At 35.1% G+C, this 27,290-nt stretch overlaps 1 protein-coding gene across 1 annotated transcript in view; it reads left to right on the forward strand.

Moving 5' to 3' along the window:
- Positions 1-9,795, forward strand: part of LRRIQ1 (leucine rich repeats and IQ motif containing 1) — a 208,549-nt gene extending 198,754 nt beyond the window's left edge. Inside the window, 1 exon segment of the mRNA XM_054579834.1 lies at positions 9,653-9,795. Within this exon segment, the coding sequence (XP_054435809.1) occupies positions 9,653-9,795 (143 nt within the window).
- Positions 9,796-27,290: the final 17,495 nt, after the last annotated feature.

The following is a 27,290-nucleotide window of genomic DNA, read 5'->3' on the forward strand; positions in this document are numbered from 1 at the left end:
GATGTTGAAGGGTAAGCAGACAATGACATAGATAAAGGATGAGAAACTCTGAAAAAAACTTTTGATAAAATAATTCTTAAATTTTAAAAGTTATGTTGGGGTTATGAAATCATAACCTATATTATAGATATAAGTAGATATGAATATAGATACAGAAGTATCTTTTCATGTGTTTCCTTGCTTGCAGAAATTGAGGCTAGTATTGATACATTTTATTCATTTTTAGTTTTATAAACCTTATTTCCAGGTAGTGAACAGTTATTCCCGTTCCAAGGCATGCAAAAACAGATATGTATCTCACATTTGCTACCTATTTATTTTATTTATGGTAGTATTATATTAGAGATATATTTTAGTTTTGAATATTTAACAAGATACTGTCTTGTTTATGATAAACCTGAGTCATGTAATGTCAAATTTTAACTACTATCATTTACCTGTGGGAAAATAATTTAACTGCACTACCTCAGTTTCCCCATTGCTAAAATGAAGGTGATATGTGTCTTGCAGGCATGTGCTGAGGATTTAGAAAATCGTGGATATGAAGTGCCAAGGCAGGGATTGGGACATGGTGGGCTCCTAAATTACTACTGCTCCTTCAGTGTGAATTTTCAGGAAAGTTAAGAGTGAATTGACGTTGACAGAGAATTGAAGAGCAAATGGGGTGATGAGAAAATATTAGCAATAGCACATAATACTCTTTTAATGAAGACTTGAGAGTGAAAAATTATAAAATAGTGTTATAAATGTGGATGCTAAACTTTTTTCATTTAAAAAATTTGTCATTGTTCAGTTCCAGTTGCTGCACATTCCCCTCATTGTCCTCCCCCGCCTCACCCATCCCACTCCCACAGTAGATGCTAAACTTTAATTAACTGGCATACATATAAATGGAAGCGTTTTGCCTACAAAATCTTGTAATAAAATAACTCTGTGATACTACTTTCTATGCCAATTGCTGCAAAGTTTTGTTGTTGAAGTAAAAATCGACTACCAGATTTCTCATTTAAAAGATTCAAATGTCAGCCCCACTCTAGATGTTATATACTTTTCCCCAGATAAAAATAAGGTATGAGTAAGATTTTGTAAATAATTTTGGCCAAGTTAAACATTTTTGTTTTATATAGAATAAAATCTGGCTTTGGTTTGTTTGTTTTTGCTTTATTTTTTAATTTTTCTTACATTTTATTTTTTTAAATTATTGAGGTGGCATTAATTAACAAAATTATATAGGTTTCTGGTGTACAATTCTATAACACATCATCTGTATATTGTATTGTGTATTTACCACCCAAAGTCAAGTCTCCTTCCATCACCATTTATATCCCCTTTACCCTCTTCTACCTCCTCCCATCCCCTGTTGGTAATCACCATACTGTTGTGTCTGTGAGTTTCTTTTTTTCCTTCATTTACTTTTTTTTTGTTAATCTCTTCACCTTTTTAACCCAGTTTCCCAAGTCCCCTCTCGTCTAACAGCTCTCAGGCTATTTTGTGAATCTATGGGTCTGTTTCTATTTTTTTTAGTTTATTTTGTTCATTCGATTCCACTTATGAATGAAATCATATGGTACTTGTCTTTCTGTGACTGGCTTATCTCACTTGGCATAACACTCTTCAGGTCCATCCATGCTATCAAAGAAGGTAAGATTTCACATAGAAAAGATTTTTTATGGCCTAATACGTTGTGTAAATGTACCACAACTTTTTTAACCACTCATCTACTGATGGACACTTGGGCTGTTCCCAGATCTTGGCTATTGTAAATAACTGCAGTGAACATAGGGGTGCATATATTCTTTCCAATCAGTGTTTTGGGTTTTGTCAGATATATTTCCAGAAGTGGAATCACTGGGTCATTAGGCAGTTCCATTTTTAACTTTTGAAGAAACTCCATACTGTTTTCCACAGTGGCTACCAATCTGCATTCTCACCAACAGTGCATGAAGTTTCCCTTTTTTCTGCATTCTTGTCAACACTTGTTTATTGATTTATTGATGATAGCCATTCTGAGAGGTATGAGGTGATATCTCATTGTGGTTCTAATTTGCATTTCTCTGATGATAGTGGACCTTGAGCATCTTTTCATATATCTGTGGGCCATCTGTATATCCTTTTTGGAGAAGCGTCTGTTCAGGTCCTTTGCCCATTTTTAAATTAAATTTTTTTTTGGTGTTGAGTTGTATAAGTTCTTTTAAATTTTGTATATTAACACCTATCAGCTATATCATTGGTGAATATGTTCTTCCATACAGTGCTGTGCAAAGACTTTTAGCTTGATGTAGTCCCATTTAGTAACCTGTCAATAAAGAAGTTAGAGCTGTCTCTCATAGAATTTAGTTTTTAAATTTTTATCATCAAGGGTTGATCTTTAATGTCAATTTTAAAACCTTAAGACTCTTTTCATTATTGTTTAAACTATTAACTCTGATTTTTTTTTTTAATCTCAAGACTTTTGCTGGGGACAGGGCAGGAGCTTTAAATATGCAGGATTGTTAGGTCTTTGCCCTGCAGTTTGACAATTAATTAAATAAACACATTAACATTACACTTCAGCCCTCAAAAATATTCCTGTAACCATAACTGAATAGTCAAAATTAATTTCTATTATACCAAAAACATGGATGGTAGAATCATCTGATAGGTAAATATTCTGCTATAGACTAGGCGCCCACTTTTGATCCATGTTCTTTAACAGTCTGATACTGCCTATTTCAAAGATCTGGAATGGTTTAATGAAACAGTCAACAATGATGCCAGATACAGTTAAATATAACAGTTATTAGTAACTACAGAATAATGTTTACAGATCTGAAACAATAGTTAGTTTTACCAGCACTTGACATTATCCAGAGAAAGACAAATTTCAACTGTATTTGTGTGAGAGAACTAGTTGTACACATGTCAGCTACATTTATTATTTACAAAAAAACCACATTTTTACATTTTTGAGGACAAGATCCATGTATGCTCTATTGATAATAGATTAAAGCATCATGTTTCTAAACGTAATATTTTAGTTTTAGGCCTTTTCTTCACGATTATTTTCTTATATAAACTGTTTGACTTTTTTTGTTTGTTTGTTATTGTTGCTTTCTAACCAATTTCTTATACTAGCTAACATGGTGTGAAAATAAATAGGTATGGTCAAATGTGAAATGCATTTGTCAAATTAATGAAACTGAAGTGCAATAATATAATAAGTCCTCAGGCTAGTCATGTTTATTGTTGCCAAATGTCTCCTTGCTAAGAACTAATAAGCATGAAAAGGGATAATGAAAGTTTCCATGAAAAGTTTGGGGGAAACCTATCCACAAATTTTCACTATCTGGAAATGTGAAAATAAGTATTTTTTATACAAGTTCCATATGAGGACTGTAAAGATGGAATTAATGAGAATAGTGTCAAATTGAAAACAACTACAATGTGATAGTTACTAATCTTCTTTGGCGCATGGAAGAAAATTGACAGGAAAGCTCTACTGAAAGGCAGAAAAGTGCCTGCTCTGTAATAGGCACTAAATAAGTGCATGTTGAATAAATGTATAAATAAAAGGAAGATTTTTAGTTAAAGCTTTCAAAGACCCCAAGTGATCTTAAAAATTTAATTTTGGTTTTAAATATTTAAATTCCAAAGAATAACTGCTCAATGATAATAAACATTTGGGAATGAATTTAAAATACATGTTTTTGTTAAATGTTTACCCTGGCAAAATTGACATGGGGGAAAATGGGGTAAGACAAGGTTATTAGAAATTAAGATTTAGTATTATATAAGAAATGGATTGTTTCAAAGGACTATGCATATGAAGAGTAATAGCATAATTTATACCATTCTTTTATTATTAATACATATGGTTACATAATTTTAAATATAATGAAATTGAATAAAGTTCTGAAGAAAACTTTAAAAAATGAATGGGGGGACATGGGGACAACTGTAATTGAACACCAATAAAAAATAAAAACAAAAATAAATATTAAAAATAATAAATTTTGTATACTAACAAAAATGTTTGGAAAATTTTGGAACAGACCTTCCCTGACTGACAAGAGTAAAGGGACATTGGACCTGATTTTTAGAACCAACTGTGTTCACTAGAAAATGGATACCTAGGTAGCTTATAGATTAAATTTCATTCTTAACTTCTTTTTGAGTTATACTTTTAATTCCCTAATTAATTTCTAAGTTTAAATACAGTAGTTTCCCCTTAACTGTGGTTTCACTTTCCAGTTTCAGTTACTATTCTCACTCATCTGAAAATATTAAAATGAAAAATTTCAGAAATAAACAACTCATAAGTTTTAAATCACATTCTACTTTGAGTAGCATAATGAAATCTCACTCTGTCTTGCTCTGTCCTGCCGCGGACATAGATCTTCTCTTTCACTCACTTACCCTTGCTCTGTGTACTACCAACCCATTCATCGCTGAGTAGCCATCTTGGTTAACCGATCAACCACGGCGCTATGACAGAGCTTGCGTTTAAGTAATCCTTACTTGACTTAATGACTTAATCTGACTTAATGACTTATTTGACTTAATTTGACTGAAGTGTTAGAATAGTGATGCTGGCAATTGGGATATGCCAAAGAGAGGCCATAAAGTGATTCCTTTAAGTGAAAAGATGTATATGTACAGGAAAAACATAGTATATATAGGGTTCGGTCCTATCTGTGGTTTCAGGCATCCTGGTGGATAAGGAAGAACTGTACCCTGTAACTATCAGCTAGTTGATGGGAAACCAAAGACTGTAATAACCAGAGTTATATAGAATAGTTACTAATAAACAGAGTTTTAGTTTCTTTAAGGCCCACATGAGAGAAGGCAAACCTAGTTCTGAAAAAAAAATCACAAAATCTCTTTAGATTTTATAACTGTAAATCAATCAATAAAAATGGTCTCTTTAGGGGAAAAAAAAAAGAAAGCAGAGTTTAACCATACAAGAACCACAGAATTTATAGAGATAAGATAGCATTTTTTAGCACCCTATTCTAGTCATCCTTTGTGTGTACACAGCCACAAAGTATCTTTAAGAAGAAATAAACATAGTAGTGTGTTAAACGTAATAAAACCTGGGAAAACAGTGCACGTTGTAAGGAGGTCTCAAAGACTGTAGATCAAACATGAATGGAAGCTGTTATAAAAATCACAAAATACACAAGTAACTATGTACATCTACCAACATAATATTTGCCACTGTATATAATATGTATTAGTTTTCATCATTAGGAATTATTTTTCAAAATAAATGTACCTAGATAAAGCTATTTTGTCACACGTGTTAATTTTTAAATAAATCATAGTTATTGTGATTTTTACCAACAGTAACAAATACTGTGGATATTTCTGTGACTATCACATGTATCAAACCTAACTTTTCTTGTTTATATGTCTCAAATATTGGGTTAGAAAAATAACTAAATGTCCAATGGGGATTTTGAAAAAGAGATATTTTATTAATCTTTTTATAAGTTATATAAAAAACTCATTCACTGAAAAAACTTGAAGACAATTTTTAAAACAAGCAAAATCACCAAGCTACATTGAGGAAATATGAATATGATATAAACTACCTGTTTGTTATTTGTTTGTTTGTTTTTTCATCCTCAGCATTAGACTTCATCTGCCTGAGGTTCACTATAAATGATTGTTATTACTCAAGTAACAACTGTTACTTGAACACTGTAATACCTACCTCAACCTCCAAATGGCCAAGTGTAACTCAATTATAACACTTAAATTGATGTAAACGCTTTGCTGCTAAAAATTTGTTCTGGTCACTTTCATTAAAATGTTGATTTTTTTTCCTCCATGCTTTTCTTACGCTGTATCTGCTGTTAAGCAATACAATATGGGAAGGACTTTGAAATGATTTCTATATCCATACACATAGTGTTGAGTGTATCAATGAAAATCCAATGACGTATTATTATACTTCATAAAATTTCTATTTTGACCTGTTTAACAAAGTTTTTTTTGTACATACCAAGACAGTCATTCAAAGCATTTTAAATATTAAATTACTTATCAAAACACAGCATATAAAGACCTTGACATTTGTTAAAGAACCAAGGATTTAGCAACAAAAATGAATTTAAAGGACCAGAACAAATCTTTAGCAGAACACAGATTATGTGGCAAAGAAGTAACTTATTGGAAGATAAAGCATATTTACCAAGACATACTTTCAACATATATGTACGAGAAAATTTGTTGATTTGTATGCTAGCAGACTGTTTTAAAGAAACATAAAATCTGTAACAATGTTTCGGGAAAGAGAAAAAACTGTTATAGTTCCTTTAGCTATTATTTTTTTATTACAGGAACACATCAGTAGGTCTAGCTCTAATGTAAATTTTTTGAGGCAAGATTCTCTCACTATTGTATTTTCATGTGGGTAAGTAATTTTAGAATGATTATACATTGACTTATTAAATTGCTTTTTTTTTTCATTTTTAGAGTAATCATGGGACAAAGTAATAGCTTTGTAATGAATGCCAGTATGTGGTTCTTTTATAGATGTGTTGTTTTACTCCTCAATTTATTTTCTATATATCTGTTGGTTCAAGAATTTATATGATAAAAAAAGAATCTCACTAAATGCAATGAGAGAATAAGCTGTATTGATTACTGCTCAAATTGTTTATTTACACATAGCTAAACAATAAAAGCTTTTAATCACATCTACAATATTGTTTTCTAAACAATATATTCACATAAGTTTTTATGCAATTTTAAACACTAGATTTCTATAGCATTTTAATTCCACTAAAAAAATCTTTCAAAACTGCTATAAAGCTATTTTGTAATATTACACAATATGATTTTTAAATAATAACTATTTGCTGAAGGAATTACACCAAACAACAACTCACAAATTGCCTTTTATATATAGGTACATTGTGGGTAAATACAATAAGATGTGAAGATTCATTAACAGCTTCAAAATAAAGACAACAGAACAGTGTTAGGAATAAAAACTTGAGTCATTCCGTAAATATGTAGTCAATAAAAAAAAACCTTTAGAATGCAGAAACACTGTTAAGAATTAGGACTTTGTCTAAAATAAAAGCTGTTTTAATATAATTAGTTTATTTCTTTATGAAATAATTATTTTAGAAGCGTATGAAATTATCTCTAAATATTCCAGTACTTGGTCCAGAAGTTGCCACCCTTCTTACATGTTATTACCATCTTTGATAAAAAGCTTATATTAAGATTAAGACATTAAATAATACATCTTCATAATATTAAGATTCATCTAAAATATGAATCAATAACAGTATATTATTGATTCATACTTATTTCTACGTATTATCTTGAATAATGCATCAAATTTGATTTAGCTTTCTCTATTAGAACAAAACATTTGTGTTAACCATTTGTGAAAATCCACTTATTCTTTTTTAATGTTTATTTTTTCTTAATAAATATATCTGAATTCTAAATGTGTCCCAACAGCTCTTCATTTCTCAGACCTCACTGTTCCCCGACCCCTCCAGGTCCAGCCTTCTATCTAAATAGTATGTTCTTGTAAATACGTACTACTAGCTATCCAGGATATAGTTTATTCATCAAAGAATTTGTACTGCTGGAGCAAGATGAGGGTTTACTGTTACTGTTTTTTTTTTTTTATATGACCAAAGTACACATTCCATTCAGTTATTTGGAAAGAATACATTTCCAATATGTAACTAGCAAACAAAAAGTGGATAAGCTTTTAGCATGCCTTCTTACATTTTTAGGCTACTATTTCATCATTAGGAAACTTTTGCTTTTATGCACCAGCAATATTCCTGTTGCTTGAAAGAGTTCTTACAGTTTTACAAAGGACTACTGACTGACTTACAGGGAGTAGCTTAATGCAGGCTAAATCTGGCCGGCCCATGAAAGCCAACTCCACTTGGCATCTCCTAGTTATTCCTCTCTTTGCTGAGAATGCCTTCAGGAATGCCAGCTGTGAAGGTCTCTAAACTCCTGAGCTCTGTTCTGTCTCTAACTCCATTACAGACTTGTGCTTGTAGCCAAGGCGTTAGCTCTCTATGCCTGGCATACTCTTTTCTAAAACAGCGCCTTTTAATTTTTTCCTGCCTTTCAGTAACGTTCCCTTTGTAGACTAAAAGTAAAATATACTTCCTTTTTAGAGGCTCATTAACTCCTTTGTATTTGTTTTCCTAATCATAGTTTTAAAATTCAAAAGCAATACTCTATTTTAAAAGAGCTTTTAAATATAAAATTGACTTTTAAAATCAATATTCACCATCATATTGCACCAAATTTGTAATTACAGACCAATTTCCACAAACAGTCTGTTTCCTAACCTATTTGGATATATATTTTTAAGTGTTTAAAACTTTAGTTAAAAATTATTAATTTCAAAAAGTAATTAGATTTTTTTTCCCTTTCAACTTATTTAAAGCTCAAAAGCATCACAATGGAGAGTCACAGTCATGTGGCTTGAGCCTTTGCCTCAAGCCAGTACTGAGGGGCGCTCTGGAATGCTTCCTTCTGCTGCTGTTCAAGCCCTTTCCCCACAGATACAGCCCTGTGTGCCTGCTTAATCCGCAGGAGATTTAAAGCAGATGATCATAGTTCTTTGACAGTATTCTTGATACAGTGTCTTGGGGTCTTGCTGAGTAAAACATTCCCAATCCACTATCCCATTCTTTCAACTGCTATTTGTTTTCATCCTCTAACAATTTGTGTTACTTTTCTGTGGAGAAATTATCAGTTGTTGAATATAAATAATAATTTCTTCCGTTCTATAGCACCTGTTTACAAAAGCACTCTCAGATTTTACCACCATTGCAATGTGATCAGAAAAGCCATTTTTGCAACAATCCTGTAAAGCACAGATTTTTTCCCCTCATTTATAAAACAAACACTCAGAAAGGTTATGACCTGCCAGGATTACAAAGCTGTGTTGTATGCAACCAGACTAGAACCCATGAATATGTTTAGATTCTAGATCTAATGTATTTTCCATTTCACCCATTATTCTTTATCCTGAAGAGGTTTTTAATTTAATCAGACTATTTCTAAAAGTAAACTTAATACAGTCAATATTTATGAAAATATAAGCAATTACAAAAATTTAAATGATGAAAATATAAACAAATTTAAATATCTAAGTACTAAGAAGATATATTATCTGTCTTGAAAAACCAAGGATATTTGAATTGTAGATACATGAAAACTGTTACAACTATTTAACTTTTTTGTCAGTTCCTTTTATTTAACCTAAATATATACAAAACTTTGATTATATTATTTTGCAAACAAAAATGGAAAATCAATATACCTTTTTAAAACTCAAAGATCAAATAGTTCAGCAATGCATGTTTTTGACAAATGCATTGCTTACTTTAAAATGTAAGTGGGAGGTGGGGGATGGGTAGGGCAGGGGAGAGGAATGGGGGGAAAGGGGGACAACTGTATGATACTTATTACTGTACTGGGAGAACAATAACAAAAAAAATTAAATAAAAAGAAATATACCAAAATATGAACATAGTTTTTAGATAATGGGAATATGAAGCATTTTATCACTTTAAATGCTGTTCAATTTTATTTAATAAAAATACTTAAAAAATAAAATGTATGTTATTTTGATCAAGTAAAGTGAAAGTTTACATTTAATATCACTATTTAGGTTTTTCAATTAAAGGAATACTTGCACCAATGATAGCAAATACAGGACCTTCTAAGAAAGAACGCATATCATTCCGTGACAATCCTGTACAACTCAGTGGTGGATGGGGAAGTGGCAAAAAGAAGGCAAAAACTTCAAACTAGTTCTTCAAACTTCAGCAAATGGCACTCAATTTCTTTCAGAGTTCTGTGGATGTCTGGTCATGTCTCAACCGTGCAGATACTTTGGTCGTGTTACCAATTGGATACAAGGTTTTAGGACACTGTATTTCATTTGTATTTTCATTCATATTTTAAAATTTTGTTTTATGGTATAGTTATATAATTTCCCTTCTGTAAAATGCAGGTTTGCTCTTGTTCCTATGTTCGTATATAATGGCCTCCAGAAATTAATTCTTGAACTATTGCAATGGAATTTGCATATTCAAATTCTTCTTTAAAATTTTGATTGGTGTATTAAAGAATTTTTTATGAATAATAAATTGCAATACTGCACACATAATAGAATATAATGTATATTTCATTGACTTTATAGTATTAAGAAATAATATATTAATAAATTCTACTTGACCAGATTATTATAATTAACTGTTTCAAAGATGAATTGGTATATAAAGTAACTCAGAGTAGACAATGAAAATATCCTTCATTTTTGTTTTACCTTGTCACCTTAAATAGATTAGAGTTATGTTAAGAAAATATATATTCTATTTAAGTTAACATGAAATAAAAATTTTAGTATTTATTAATTTAATGAATTGGATATTTTATGTATAGTTTTTCATTCAGATGTATGTTACTCTTATTTATAAAAGGTAGATACTAATTTTTATTCATTAACATTATTCTACTGATTCAAAAATACATTATCACTTTAATTTTTGTTAAGGTGCTTTAAAAGTACCTTTTAAAAATATTTTTAAGGCTCAAACCCACAATTTCATAATATTCATATATTGCCTAAAATGACAGACCAGTTTTATTAAACTCATACTATTGTGTGATTAATATTCTGTGATATCATAGTAAATATAGTGTGCAAAATGATGCATTTACTTTAATGCCCTTTAGAATCTTTTACTTTCCTGAGTCTGAAGCTTTTTTCACAAAGTTAAGTTCTCCAGTGACTTTTCAGTGTGTTGTTCTGTAATAGGAGCCAATGAACTTTAGGGTTTTTTCCCCTTTTTTCTACTTTGTAATGAAATATTTTATCTAAAAGTGACTAAGCAGATTTAGAGATGCATTTATTTAGTTTGTACCCCCATCTACTTTTGGAGCTCGACTGCATTTCAAACCTGTAAATTTCTTTTAACTTGATTGAGACAGAAATGCTAATGAACCTTGAGCTGTCAGTCGATGTAGAAAACTTAGATTCAGATGTTGCGGCTTAGAAATTGAGCTTTGGAACGTAAACTCCATGTGTAGTTGCTTTATAAGCATGCTGTTATGCCATCCTTTTACTAACAATACCCACAAACCAACATAATGTGACGATAGAAATTATTTTATCTCAGCTTATTGTGAACCCTGCAGGAGAAATCCACATTAAAGCTGATATTGATGGGGTTTTATGGTTCATATATCCAAATCAATTAAGTGAAAAGGCTAGTATGAGTCTTGAGATGCTTATCATTAAACTGTTTTAGTGCCTAAAAATAATTTAATTTATAGTTTCCTTATTCTGTGATCTGTGTAATCGTTTCATAATATTAATTTTGAGGAAGATGATGAGTATTGATGTTCCTTAAAATTTAGGTGATTATATATATGTGTTATATATATAATATATTTCTTCAATAAAATAATATCCTAACTATGGTGTTAAATTGAAAATTCTTTGCAGTGTTGTTTATTTTGTTCAGCCTTAAAATGATCATTAAAAAAATCTCTCAGTGTTCAAACTTATTTTAATACTAGTATATGTGTGTTTATGAAAGTAGAAAAGATAAATTTTAAATTGAATACATTTTAAATTTTAGTTTTAAATTTTAGTAAATAAAGCCTGAAAGAAATCAAAACAAGAGATAGTCTTTCTTCTGTGTCTTTTGGCCAACATTAAGGCAAAATTTGTCTTTAAGATTTGTGAAGATAAAAATATGAACCTAAATTGTCACTTACTTGACTAAATTATGGATTTACAGTGATAGATCTAGGCAATGTTACTATTCAAATATACCCATATGACCCAAAATGACATTTTGTCCTTTCCTGCACCGTCTGTCCTACCACCAACCTCTTCCCAACTCAATCTTCACCTTTCTACCTGTCCTCTTCCCCCACTGCTATCTAAGCAACTATCATCACTGACTTCTAATAAGAACGGTAAAGCGAATCACTTTATAAATGCTGATAAAAATGTTAAGTAGGGTATTTGGAGATTCTAGAATGTCTTGATTTGACAGTTAACTATATTGATTTTTGGAGCTATCACCTTCTTAAGGTTCAGTCTGTCAACATGACCTTTGTGCACAATGGCTTATTATAAGATATCTTATTAGGTGTTTGAGGAAGCATTCCAAACCCTAATTTCTTATTGTGCTCATAAATTAGTTGGAAACACGGCACTCACATATTATTTTTAAATGGCAGAATAATATAACCACAGCCAAAAGCACTGTTCTAGACACTGTTTTGCCTTAGAGGCAATAGAGAATGCACTGGGATTCTTAGAAACTAGTTTTCAGTTGTTGTGGTGTTTTTTTTTTCTCTAAGAAAACAAAGAAGAGTGCATTTTAACTAGAAAAAAGTATGCTGGAAGGTACAGGCATGAATAAAATGTTTTGAAATTATAATTGCAAATGAACAGTAAGTAATGGTGTTTTAAGAGATCTTGTCTAATTTTAAATCCTTACATCATCAGCATAATAAGCTTTGGTTCTTATACTTCCGGATTATATTGTTTAGTTATTGAGTTGGCCATTGCCATGTTTTTCTCTTATTTCGTAATTCACTCATATTTCCTCTCATTTTTCTCAAAATCTGGGTAGCATTGATATGAAGTTTAACATAATAAAATTAAACATAGGATATATGTTGATAATATTTAACTGAGAGTACTCTATAATCAAAGTAATTATAATAACTTTCTTAGTAAAAATTTTTTGGCCCTGGCTGGTGTGGCTCAGCAAATTGAATGCCTATCTGCAAACCACAGGGTTGCCAGTTCGATTCTCAGTCACGGCACATGCCTGTGTTTCGGGCCAGGTCCCTGGTAGGGGGTCCCAGAGAGGCAAACACACACTGATGTTTCTTTCCCTCCCTTCCCCTCTCTTTAAAGATAAATAAAATTGTAAAAAAATTTTTTTGAAAAAATGTCACTTGTCATTTGCTTAATGGAGGTTAAATAAGTGGATAAGGTCTCCTGTTATAATTATATTTCCTTTATTATCATGTTTTCTACCAAATGTAGTTTCCATGACCTTTAAAGGCTAGAAAATTATTCACCATCTGGATTTATGATACTTATTACTGTACTGGGAGAAAGTGAGTTATCTAGTGAATATACTTTAATTTAGAAGAAGAAGCCCCCCAAGGCCTTCTACAGAATAACTAATCACAAATAGGAAATCTAATTCTACTGTCCATTTCAGTATAAAATTAAATCCACTATCTACCATCATATTTTTGCCTACCTGGATGAAGCATTTTTTGTCATTGATGATGTGAGATGAAGAGAAAACCTCTTTTCAGCAGATAAATAACTTTACTCTAGATCTATGCTGTCTAGAACATTAGCCTCTAACCACATGTACCTACAGGGTACTTTGAATACATTTTTGTCCGAATTGAGATATGAAATATAAAACAACAGATTTCAAATATTCAGTATGGCAAAAGAATGCAAAATTATCTAATAATTGTATATTGATTATATTAAAACAATAGTATTTTGGCTTATATAAAATGTTATAAAATATTTTGTCTATTTTTTAAATGTGAGTGCTAGAAAATTTTAAATTATATATATTTAATGATGTTGCATTTCTATTGAATGACACTGATCTGGAGGCTATTCTGTGAGATAACTTATGTAGGGTGTATTGATGCAGAATATAATCAGTCAGATAATAGATAAAAGATAGTGATCACAGAAAATAGGGCCTAAAAATCCTATTTCAAAAAAGAAAACTTTTATTCTGCTAAAAATAGTGACTATTACAAAGTAAAAAGGAAAGATAACTTCCATTATGGTTCAGTCCTAGACTTTAAGATGGCATGGTTGAATTTAACTGTATTAATAAAATTTATATTTTTTAAAAATTTGGTTTTAATAACAGAACATCTTACAAAGTTCAGTTGAAATCTTTTGTTACTGATGATAAGAAATGGAATTAGCACTCACCTAGTAAGTCTACAGTGTATCAAGCTTTACATTAGGATAGCTGTTAAGTTTTCAAATGGCATTTATATGAGCTGTGACATAAATGGGATATTTTCATGGGAGCCATATTATATTTGGCATCCTAATCTAAGGCATAAAACATAAAAGCCAATAAGAGTTACAGAAATGAACATAATACATTGGAAAATAAATGTGTGTTTATAACTTCTAAAAGCATGTAATCAACATATACTTTATGCGGTACGGCTCAACCACCATTCTTCCCTTGCTGCAAATATCGTGTAGATCATCTACTGTTCCTAGGAGCCAGAATTTTACCCAAACCAAAAACTGAACAACTTTTCACATGGCTTTTTATTTATAACTTATATCCCTGCCCACACATTAGGGTATGAGCCCTCTCTCGTAGATCTGGAATGGCCACCTATAGAAAAGAAATCAGGAGGACTCTTTAGAGCTCTGTCAGAAGAATGAATAAGGCAGAATGAAAGGGCGAGAGAGCACCACAATCGGTAATGTTTAGTTTAACACTGGGAGGTGAAAGTAGGGGCTTCCCTTGTATTTGTCAGATTCGCTTTTGCAAAATAACTAACCAAGGCGCTACAAAAAGAAAGATCCTTTGTGTGACACTTTTGAGAAAGGTGAACCAATTAACATTACAACAGGTAAAATTTTCCTCTTATTGCAAGGCTTATTTTTCCCATGACTGAATGTAATCTTCATAGCATTCCTCCCTTTTAGGAGATATTTTTATGACCATTTTTACATTGCAAGAGCAAAGGTGAGAAAACACTTCAGGCTCAGGCTTTCCTTATGGAGGCCTGCATGCATGTGCCAGCCTCAAACAGGTGAGTAAATATAAAGCAATGTTTTAAAATATGTCATTGGAATTTCTGAAAATTTTCTCCTGAAAAAGCTACAACAGAAACTTTCAAACTTATTTTAGGATTCTTATAGAATTAGTCTAGATCAACACTGTACAATACAAATATAATGTGAGCTACATGTGAAATTTTAAATTTTCTAATGGCCACATCACAAATGTAAAAAGAAGTTGATAAAATTAATATATTTTATTTAGACCTGACTGGTGTGGCTCAGTGGATTGAGTGCTGGCCTGCAAACTGAAGGGTTGCTGGTTCAGTTTCCAATCAGGGCACATGCCTGGGTTGTGGGCCAGATCCCAAGTTGGGGGCACACAAGAGGCAAGCACACATTGATGTTTCTCCTCCTCTTTTTCTCCCTCCCTTCTCCTTTCTCTAGAAATAAAAAATAAATAAAATCTTTAAAAAATATATATTTTATTTAATCTAATATATCCAATGGTTTTTCATCATGTAGAATTATAGAGACATTATCTTGTAAGAGAAAATTTTAGCTATACTATTTCCTAAAGTATATGTCTTAGAGAAAAATTTTAAAAGGTATAAAGTGATTTCTGATTGACATCTATAAATGTGTAACTATTAGTAATATTTAACTATGCACATTCCAAATCAAATAAATAAACACTGATTCTACTGCTTTCCTCTTTGATGTGGATTTGAGGTTTCCTCCCACATTATTGGATTCAAGATATCTCTCCAATATTCATATCAACAGAAAATACAAGAAGACACAGTAAGAGTGGTTCCATTCCTCATCTTCTCTGGCTTATTTGGATTTGGTCGAGTCATGTACTTCCCATTAAATTTCAAGTGAAACCAATGCTTAGAGTAACTCAATATAATACATAATACACAGTAAGAAATCAACACAGCAATTTCATTCTACTCAGTACATATTTTGATGTGCATGGAAGAAAGTGAAAAAAAATCATGCTTTTTGTAATCTAATTGTCCTTTGTTCCAACCTTCACTGATATGCCATTTTTGACAAGTAGCAAATTCTATGAGCCTATTTGCTTATCATTCAATTAAGATTATAAATTGTCCAGACTGGTGTGGCTCAGTTGGTTGGGTGTCTTCCCGCAAAACAAAGGGTCAGGGCACATGCGTAGGTTGTGGGTTTTGTCCCTGGTTGGGATGTATGCGAGAGGCAACTGATCGATGTTTCTCATTCACAAAGATGTTCCTCTCCCTTTTCCTCCCTCTCTAAAAACAAACAAACAAACAAACAAACAAATAAATAATTTTTTTAAAGAATTAAGATTATAACTCAAGGGTGCTATGAAATTAAGTGACAAAGTGTGTAAAGCCCCTGACTCAGTCCCTTGGGTATCATAAGCACTCAATAAATGGTGTCTTGACACAGAGTAACTTTCTAAAGCAATCTTCCAAAATCAAACTAAAAATTGCATAAATTCTGCAAACCTTCTTTAGGAAGTACTTTCATGAAAAGATGAAAAAATATTTTTAAAAGATCTTTGAAACACATTCTCTTGAGTTGCCTTGAAATGGCAGTGGAATTCAATGCTTCAAATAGATACATATTTAGCATCCTCTACTGACAGTGTGCAGAATACTTTGGAATTTTGAAAGGCACACATTTCTAATAACATGTTAACTTAATCTTTCATATGGACAAGTAAAATATCTATTTCTGTGAAAAAAAATAGGCTAAATTTAGTGCCAGAACTCTGTGAGCAATGCTTTATACTCCAAAACAGACCCATAAAATCATTTCCACCACTAGGACCTAAAGCGGATGCTAGTTAATTGGCTACACTGGCTCACGTTCTTCATTTCTCTCTCATTCTCCGCTTCTCAACCTTTCCCCTTCAAAGGAAATATTAGTTTATCTTCTCTCTGGGAAGACAAAAGGATATTCTTTCCTTGATTTGATTTCTTAATGTGTATTTGATTTTTTTAAGAACAAAAATTCTATTATCTTGATAAATATAAACTAACTTTAAAAATGAGTATTAACTTAGACCCAATAAACGACAACATAAAAAACTTGTATTTCAGGATACTAAAGGGGATAAAAAATGTTTTGGGTATGGAAAGGATTAATTTCAAGTGAGCATGGACAGGGAAAGGATGTTTTCATATTAGACTTAACTGATCTTGAAGGATGAGTTTATATTGACGAAATCATTTTAGGCAAAGGATACACCCTGGATAAGCACCTGGAGATAGATAACAGTGAAGTGTCCAGGGCACAGAGAATAGAACAATCCAGGAACTTATTTATTGGACAGAACTAAGACAGTCTGGTGAAAGGGACTGGGAATAAGTGGGAAATGTGACTGGGAAGCGGGATAGGATAAGAGACCCTGAGACCTCTCCAGCCTATAGATGTTAGGTTATATGTGTGGCCTCCGGGTGGGAAAATAGCACGTGGTTCTCAGAAATAGGATGGCAATAGGATTATCAGGTAACATTATCACCAATAATTATAAAGATAATATCAAAATAACAATACACATGATTAGGGAAAAATATTGATTTAATTGAAATATGAAATAAAAATGAAGGTACATCAGAGTCCCTGTTAAATAGGTATTGATTTTTTAATTATTATTATTAATGTTAGGTGGATGAAAACTTGAATGACAGAGGCATTAGCTTTTCAGTCTGTTGAAAGCTGGTTTCATATGCTGATGCTTCTTAAATCTAAAGAAAGTTATTTTGAAGTGTAGACATTAGCAGATCTTTTTGTAAATGCTTTCCTCAAAAGGATATTCGTACAGTGATTTTCAGAACAAGCTGGTCAACTTCAGAGGTAATGGGCTCCATGAGGTCTTCAGGAGCACTTGCTGAGTCCTCCAAGTCTAGAAATGGCTGCAATAAGCACATTTCTAATATTATTTACTTGGAGTATATTAGAACCAAAAACTTGAAAGGCTACTTGTCTGCTTGAGCTTCTCTAAAAAAAAATTACCAAAAACTGGGTGACTTATACAACAAACACTTATTTCTCCCAGTTCGGAAGGCTTGAATTCCAAGATCAAGATTCCAAAATGGTTGGGTCCCTGGTGAGAGCCTCCTTCCTGGTTTACAGGAGGCAATCTTCTTATCTCATCCTCACGCAATAGGCAGAGATGTGCCCTCATCCATTTATGGAAGCATTAATCTCATCATGAGGGCTCTACCCGCATGATGGTATGTCACCCTAATTACCTCGCAAAGAGCCTACCTTCAAATGACATCACATTGGGGACTGTTTCAACATATAAATTTTGAGAAAACTCAAACATTCAGTCCATAGCAGCTTTCTAGAGACTGCATAGTTTAATTGATAAGACTTATGTTTCTAATAATAACATCAATATAGTCTTTTTAAATACACTGCTTAAAATGAGACTATTTTAGCAAGGTGCTGAGATCTTAAGAGGGAACTCAATTTGTTTTAGATCATGCAGATTGATGTGTTAATAGCAAAACTGGGAGTAGGACCCCAGTCTCCCAAGCCACAAAAATATTTTAAAAATTGTAAGGGCGGTACCTAACAGCCTAACAATAGTGGTTTGGGGCAAGCACACTTACCTTAAACTAGTACATACACCCCAGGGCTTATAATCTCCATGGATATTTGTTGCCCATATGTTGATCCTTTCTCCTCTTTTTATCTCTGAAATATATTTTATTTTCTTAATTAGTTGAATTTTCTATATTTAAAGTCAATTTTCATTTCATAGTCCCATTAGTTCATTTTTACTCTGTTCATGATCTTTATTAAATCCTTTCCCATTCTGAATTTTAACATTCATAATAAGAGTAAACAAATAATGCTTGTAATATACCAGCCACTGCCCTGAATGTTTTAGATACATGAACTCTGGTCATATTTAGTCCCATCCTTGGGCATGAGTACTATTTGGAGCCCAATTTACAGAAGATGACCCTAAATAATAGATTGGTTATATATCTTCCTCAGTATCATACAGTCAGCAGGTGGTCGAGCTGGACTCAAACCCTGTGAGCCTGAATCTAATCTGCACTTTACTACACTTTTGATGTTATAGATGAAGTAGATGTACATACATGTACATTTTCATAAAAGTTGTGTAACCAGTTAGCCACACTTGCCATTCATAAGTAATTAAAAGGGTTATATAGATAATAAAAATATAGGTCAAAATGATGCTATGGTTGTTTGACAGAAAACGCTTGCTCCCTAAGCATAGTCTTTAATTTCAGGTATCATAATTAAAGCAAAATATGAAAAAAAAAGTTATTTTTTTTACTTAGAGAAAATTAATCCTAATTTGGAAATTAATAGTACAGCAGTTTTTTGTGTAAAGGAAACTTCAGAGCTGTAATGCTACTGTAAGCATTAAGGACATCATTTGCAAGCTTCGATTTGGAAGAAACTTGCACACCACATTTACCTCTGTGACGTCTTTTGTCTGATGTGGTGCAGCTTTGAGAATCAGCCCACTTTAATCATAGAGAACTTTCATTGTTAAAAAGCTTGCTTTTTACATTAAAAACCTCCACTATATTCTACCTTAAGCAAATCCACCTATTTCCACCACTAAGACTAAACTGAGTACATTTAATCATTCTTTTGCATGTCTTCCCTTAGTTAAAATTAACTAATTTCTTTAACCATTCTTTGCATGATATGGTTTCCAAATCTTTGATTTGCCCACTGTACACCAGGAAAGATCAAAGTTATTCATTTCTCTCTGTGAAAGTAGTTTCCAGAGCACTTCTCATTTCCTTAGATTTCTGCTCTAATACTGTGTGTAGTGAGGATCTGATCTTTCTTCACTTTTGTTACTGTAATATAATTTTGTTTTAGCCACTTAAGCAACTAAATCATGTCATAGGCTCAAAATATCCTCAGATATTTAATCTATGAACCCTTATAAGCTTTGTTTACCCTTTCCTGTATTTACTTTCTAACCTTAATTTTTGACTTCACATTTGTCTCCATTGGTTTAATTCCATCATTTTACCTTTTCCAAAAATACTTGCCTCTCAAATTTTTCCTCTATTTTGAGCTGCTTCTAGCTGTCCTAAGGATGCATATTTGTAAAACTTTGGAAGTACAGGATCTGAGTATTACTCAGCGAACGTAATTAAGGTCCACCTTTAATGGATGATACTTGAAGGAAAAAATTTTATGGTTAATAGGGTCTCACAATGCTCATGTCTAGAGCTAAAAAATTTATATGGAAGCCCTTATACCCTGAACAGTTTGCCTCAATATAGTCTTATTTGCAATAGATTACTTACAATGGGAATATTTTAACAAGAGCTGTTGAGATCTTAATAGGGCACTGTATTTGTCTTAGGTTAAACAGATTGATGTATTAGTAACAGAGTTGGGGGTAGGACCCCAGTCTCCCAAGTCACAAAAATCTTTTAGAAGTTGTTAGGGTTAATACCTAACAGCCTAACTGCAGTTAGAGATAACCAAAGAAGCATATGTAGCTCAAATGAAACATTGCCCATAGATCTATTTTATTTCATAAAAAATGAAAATCACATTAATAAAGTTTCTTTGTTCACTTTACAGAGGTATATATTTCTTTTTAAATTCTAACACAGTATTCAAAGTTGTATCACATTAGAAATAATGCGAGATGCAAGGTTTTCTTACTCAGAAGAGAATAATAATCAGTTACTTAGGCTTTGCTTAATTCAACTCAATTATTGAAACATCCTTTATGCAATAAAACAATGACTGCAAACTCCTCCTGCAACATATGTGAATCAAATACATTGTAAAAGAAATAATTTCATTAACATTAATTAAAAATAAACTTTATTGGAAATATATGGATTCTCTGTAAGTAATTGCATTCAAGAGATTTTCCCCCAAACAAGTTCCTTTCAAAATGGAAGTTTTTTAAAGAACTATTTATTATAATTATTTGATTTGCATAAGTGGTTGAAAACTCACCAAAAAAATTAATATAAATGAAATACTTAAATCCATTTTTTCTTTATTTTTGGTAACTTGAAAAAATACTGAAGTATTTGATAAAATAGCAGTAAATATTTCAATCACTTGTTATATTTCAACTTAATAAATCGTGCGCTCATGAGGTTTTGTGATCTCAGGGAGCAAACTATGAAGGTAGAAGAGTGTTTAATTGTTTTGACTTCATAACAAAGGTCCATTTGGGTCAACAGTTGGGAGCTGAAAATGACGTAATTGGCTGAGGTCCTGAGGGTTCCTTTTCAGCAGACGTCTTCAAATGTGGCTGTGCCACCCTGCTGGAGGTGGTGCGTGTCAGTTGTGTTTAACAAAAGGGACCTCAAATATCCAGTAAAGGTTAAAAAGTTTTCACTGTAAAACAAGATCTTAAGAAGAGACTGGACCGCTGCCTGGCATTTAACGTATCGGCTCGGAACCTCTTGGAGTCAGGCTGAAACCCAACGCACAGAAGGGCTGCTCAGCTCTGGAAGACAGGTCGAAGTGAGGTGCGCACCGCTTAACGCACACATGCACATACACTCCTGTCAAAGAGAGTTACAAGTCTTCTGCTTTATCTCCTAACTCTGCAGCAGTCTGTGATACGGATTAATTCTGATTGCCTACGTGTGAAACAAAAAAGACACTGTCCTTACCAGGGGAGGGTTGGGTGATCTATTTGCCAACATCAATATTTGGATGGAAAGCTTAAAATAAGTTGCTTTTCCAACAGTTAGACTTTAAAGGTAGAAAAGCACTCCTGGTTGAAATATTAGCAGTAAATGAGTTAACCACTAACTTCTTTCTCTAGTCGTCGAGGGTCTTTTAAGTTTAGAGGAGAAGCGAAGCTTCATTCTCTTGCTCAGAATAGAGACGCCTCCTCACTGGCGCCCTTAAGCACAGCGTCGTCCCCGGTCGTAGGTGACTTCGCCTACTGCCTTGAGGTCAAATCAGGCGGCATTTGGAGATTCAGCCCTCACCCCAGAGGCCCGCCTGGGCTGTCCCCTGAGGCTCCCCGGGGAGGGTGGTTCTTCTCCGAGGTGCGTACCAGGCGGCGGCCCGCTGGTGCCAGGGGACTCTCCGAGTTGCCTCCGGAAGTTTGCTCTGCTCACAGCCTTTGCACAAGTTCGTGACGGAGAGCTGTGGCGTGAGGTCGAGCTGCGGCCGCCTTTGTGCGAGGGCGCAGGCTCCTTGGTGCGGGTCTGCTCGGCTAGGGCGCCGCTCGCCGCGCCGGGTCCTGCCAGCACTTCAAGGGGAGGCATCCCACGAGTTCGGCTTGCCTTGGGCTAGCCACAGAGAGCTTTCTGTTCCGAAACCCTACTTACAACACTTCGCGAGTTAAAACTCATCAAAATTCACATCAGGAACCCATAATGCTGGGGGCGTGCAGGACGGCTTGGAAGGGAGAAATCAGTGAACATAAGGGTTTACCTTTCTCCAAAGTTCTTTAATATTTTTCAAGTAAAGGATTTGGCACCCTTCCCCCTTTTCTTTTTTTATTTTATTTTTATTTTCTGAATAATCCTTGGTGTAATAAACGTGTTTGTGCTTTTCTTCTTTCTGTCGAATTCATACAGCCCCCCGGGCACAGAGGCTGAGCTAGGTTGCGAATGGTGTTTAGCTACACGCAATGAGGTGCGCCCTAAGTGCGCTGCCTGCGCGTCCAAATCCTGGCCTCTCCTCCTGCTGTACAGAGTGTCCCTGGGCGAGGGTGGGGCACAGGGGTGGGGGTCTACCCGGAGAAGAATCTGATTCTCTCTATTTAGACCGCCCTTGATTGTGTCTATTGGCCGTACCTCCTACCTTGGTCGGCTGTGCTTAATGACCATGGACGTTACACTCACATTGTATAATTCCAGTCCAAAAGAGAAACATACGTTATGCTATTTTGCTTCTATCTACATTGAGATGCTCTTTAAGGAAAGGGGAAAACTCAACGTGTGAATGTGTATGCGCATCTTTTTGAAAATAAGCTGCCTTTAAGACATATGTAGTAAACCAGCAGGAAAATGTATCTAAAATATATGGCATAGAACTTTAACCAATTCCTACCTCAAATAAAATAGTGGAAGTTGTGTAATTGGTAAAAGATTAATAATTCTGGTAAAATCTAGATTTATAAATTTAATAGAGTTTAGTTTAATTATGAATATTTTAAAGATATGGGTCATGAAAGAGATCTAACTTTGGTGGTCTTTTATTTTATAATAGAACTTTCTGGAGCAATGACAACAGCCATAGCAAGAAATAAAAGGTGAGAAGATGATCACAATTGAACTATGACTTTTAATATTTGCAGTAAAATAACTTTCTATTAAAAATGTAAACAACGTCTATAGTAAATGTAAATAAAGATGTTAGATAGGTCAAAATATTTGCGCATGGGGAAAATAATCATGTTAGATTTTTACATTTCAATTGGATGACAGAACTCAAATCTATTTCTTTAAGAAAAGGGCGACAATGCATATGCAAAAAACTGTTACTGAAACAGGTTGAAATTCAAAAACAAGCATAGCTTTTGAAAAAAATCTTGTTTCTCAAGTGCCAAAATACTTATTATTGAAATCACAGGTAAATCTAATCTATTATATTTGAGAGCTTTGTAACAGTACACTTGGAAGACTGACAGTATCGATTGAAATTCAGGTAATTTTTTTAATCAAAATTCACAAGCTTCAAAAATGTGACAAAGTTATATATTAGTCTGTGGATGTATTTTCTAGAGTAGATGATGACAGATCGGGGTATATACTGTAAAGAAAAGTTTAAATATTTCTTTGTGTGTGTACATGTTTTTATCTTGATGAAAACCTCTCAAGCTGCTTCGATGCAAAATATGTTTCTGTATCTGTTCAGTCTATAGAGCTGTGAGAAGGTTGAAGATGAAGCAAGGGAAAGAAAACAGCAACGGAGCACACACAAACATGAGGCCATCTGGCTTCTTGCCAATATACATGACATTCAATTATTTTAGTGCTTTTTCATGAGAGTTTTCCCTCCATCAGCTTCCCCTCCCTTCTCCAGGCCCTTGCTTTTCTACTTTTGGCATAGTTCATCTGATTCAACACGCATTTTTCCCGGCTTTACTCACTCATATGCCTCAAACTCACCCGCAAAAAGAAAGTGCTAAGATTAAAATTCTTGCAATCCTCTCTTGACATTTACAGTATTACTGTATAAGTGTGACATTTCTTTCAATAAATTGAGGAAGGAACTAGAGTGGTCCATGCATTGCTTCAGCTGCTGCTTTGATGTATGAACTCCAAATATTTTTCATTTCCCAAAATACATTCTCATGGGGGAGGGGGGCATTAAAAGCAGCTTTTAGACCTTGGAAATTTTTTCAAAGTATAATAACTTATATTGACAGACAGGCAATCTCTTATCTGAGTTTGACTTATCTGAACTTACCTTTGTGGGTGTATGTGTGGGAGGAGTTAAATAATCTTTTCAGAGGACTTTTCAGCTAGTTCAATATATTCAATTACTTTATTTCTAGACTTTAAAGGGAGCTAAATAAAGAAAGCTTTATCAAAACACCCCAAATCTCTATATTTGGGGAGTTGGCACCAACAGAAACAGCAACAACCACAAACTGGTTCAGAGCATCAGAGTCACCTCACGAAATAGTCTTTCCACTGTGTCAGCATCTGATGGTGCCAGGGGGATGAAGGGAAAACAGCGTGTCCAAGAGGTGGAGACTCAAATCTGCAATAGGTCTTACTAACTCTCATCCCTTTGCTTCCTGGACTCTGCACATTCGTTTGCTGCACTTCATTCCCATCAAGGAGATGTGAAGAAACATCAACAGCTACATAGCACCCAGAGGTTAGAAAGTGCTGGAACCCCAAGACGTCCAAAATTTTGTTAGGCTTTAAAAGAAATTGATGGCTCCCAATTCTGTCCGTCTCCAGCTCCCACACTCACTCACCATCTCCTACAAATGTTGCCCATCAGTAAAGCAAAGGAGAAAGGGAGGCACAGCAGCTTTACTCCTAGTAGACTTCGTGATTGACATGAAAGATGAGGAGCAGAATGCTGGGATTAGAACCTGGGTTCTTTTATGGAAAGGGAGGAACAATACTCTCAGCGATGAAATAGGAAGGTGGAGCAAAACAGACAGTGGTAGCCTGAGGGTGACGGGCTGAGCCTGCGGAAATAAAATTCCAGTTAGGACTTCCCTTAATGAACTGGGTCTTACGTGCCAGCTGATGGCTCCTGGGGCACAGACCAAGGTGACTATTTGGAGTTGGGGAGGGCTGAGGTAAAGAATGAGGGTTAGGAGAAAGTTTTGAAAGCCTTCTGAGGAGGAAACAGTCATGCCATGCCAGTCTGGACAGAGTAGCTGAAAATATTTATCAACGCACTGGTATGGTCATTTTCCAAGACGGTTAGAGTCAAAGCATCAGGTAGAAAAAGCCCATGTATGTCTTAAGGAAGGTGAGACAGCATCTCATCTGATTTCTGCTCTCTTCTTGTGCCCTCCAGAAATCATTTAATTTTTGTTGTTGTAACTAGTGTTATTTAAAATTTATTATTAATGCACCATTGGCTAGAGCTGTATTATTACGCTAAACTCCATCTCAATCTCTCAAAACCCATTAAATGAAGCTCTTGGCAACCAGAGACCCAGATTCTTGCCAAAAACTGCAGATTAAGCATTCCTTATGGGAGTTTGCCATTAGCTGTTCTTCTGTTATAGGCACATGTGGTTACATATCCCCAAACACACAGGATTCTGTGTAATAGATTTGCATTTCCAGGAGGTTCTGGGGATGTTAAGTGGGGTTGGTGACACCTGGCACCCATTCTCCCAACTACCATCATCAAAAGTGGGTCTGAGGTAAGGAGTGGAAAGTACTTGTTAGGCAGCTGTCCTTCCTGGCTTCCCTGTAGTTTCCCCTAGATGCTGAACCTTTATTGGTATTCAAGTACTCGAGAGCTTGCATCATATGTCTTTCATTTATAAGACACCGAATGTTTTTCAGGGAATTTAGAGCTTGTAAGGCGCATATTTATAAACACGCTGACAGAGCTCCAGGACATAACTAAGTTTATAGCTAGGAGTTGTTTGTGTATGTCCTCAAGTCTGCAAGGCGTTGTTGCTGCTGTGAGTTTTTAGGGGCAAATAACCCACTGAATGGTCATTTCTCTTATCCTCCCTGCGTTTATTAGAGAAATCAGACTTTCAAAATATCTGAAGGCAAGGTACAGAGCGGGGATAGGGAATGAAAAAGCATGAACCCACACAGGAGAGCGTAGATAAATCTACACTCAACTTTCCCGCAGGGGCGGCCCAGGAACCGGCTAGAAAGTGCCCAGGAAGCTCATGGCTGCTTCTCCTTAAGCCAGGTCGGGGTGCCACAGCCTTTACTGGGCTTTTTGGGGGATGTCAGGTTTGGAGGTCCCGAGCCTAGATGCAATCTGGCTTTCTCCCAGAGCAAAGTCCCAGAAAGCTTTTCTTTGACTGCGCCCCCTTGAGATTTAACAGTTCGTTGTTGGGGCCGATGCAGTGCTCAGGAGACAGTAATAATAATACTACAAAAGCAACATAATTACAGGAATAGTGTCAACTCGCCAGAACCTGACTGCGCGCTCAAGAGCACTCTGAGCGCGGCGCCACGAGAACTGATTGCCTGTGTCCCAACTCGGGGGAAGTAACTCAGGACAAGCGAGAGGCTGCTTCGAGCCGCCAGCTCGGCTCCCGCCAGGCCCAACCTGGGTATTTTGGGCCGGCCTGGCTTCTGGGGTAGCGCCTAAGAGCAGCTCTGAGGTGCGCAGCGCTCCATGATTTTTCCTTCCTAGCTGCGGCCTGTCCTGGCCTCGAAGAGGGCCTGCCAACGAGTCTTAGGTCAGCCAAGACCCCGAAGAGGGTGGACATTTCCGAACGCATTCGGATATCCGGATGCCCTCAACAGTTGGGCCACGGCCTTCCGACGTTCCGAAGGTCGCGGCGCGGTTGCTAGGCTGGCCCGGGGAAACGTGACGGGCACACCAGGACCTGTGAGACAATCCCTGGAGCAGAGGCTTCTCTTGGAAGGTGCAAGCTACAGCCCCCAACTTGTGGGAGCATTTCACCAAATTTGCCAGTTTTAGAGGCCTCTTGCAAATGGCTGCCTTTTCGTGCCCAAGGCCCTCAATGCATTTCCCTCCGGCGCCGCGGGCTCCACGGAAGCCCGAGTCAGTCCAAAGCCAAGCAGGGATCCTCAGTCCTGCAGCGCTGCCCGGCCCTCCCACAGCGGCCAGCTCCCGACGCTCCTCACCATCCCCTCGGGCGGGAACGGAGATCGGGACCTGCCCGCTGCTGGGACACCGCCTCTCCCCAGCGCCTAGCTCCGCGCGCGTCTCTCGCTCTCTGCACGCGCTCTTTAAAGTAACTCCATCGCGTTTCTTTAAGAGTCAAAATAATAGTGTTAAAAACAACGCGGAAGGCCGTCCTCTTTCACAAACACCTTTGTGTAACGAGCCCCCCTCTGGCCTA

This window comes from Pteronotus mesoamericanus, unplaced genomic scaffold (assembly GCF_021234165.1).
Source record: "Pteronotus mesoamericanus isolate MK-2021 breed Mesoamerican mustached bat unplaced genomic scaffold, CSHL_Meso_final contig_56, whole genome shotgun sequence".
Classification (NCBI taxonomy): Eukaryota; Metazoa; Chordata; class Mammalia; order Chiroptera; family Mormoopidae; genus Pteronotus; species Pteronotus mesoamericanus.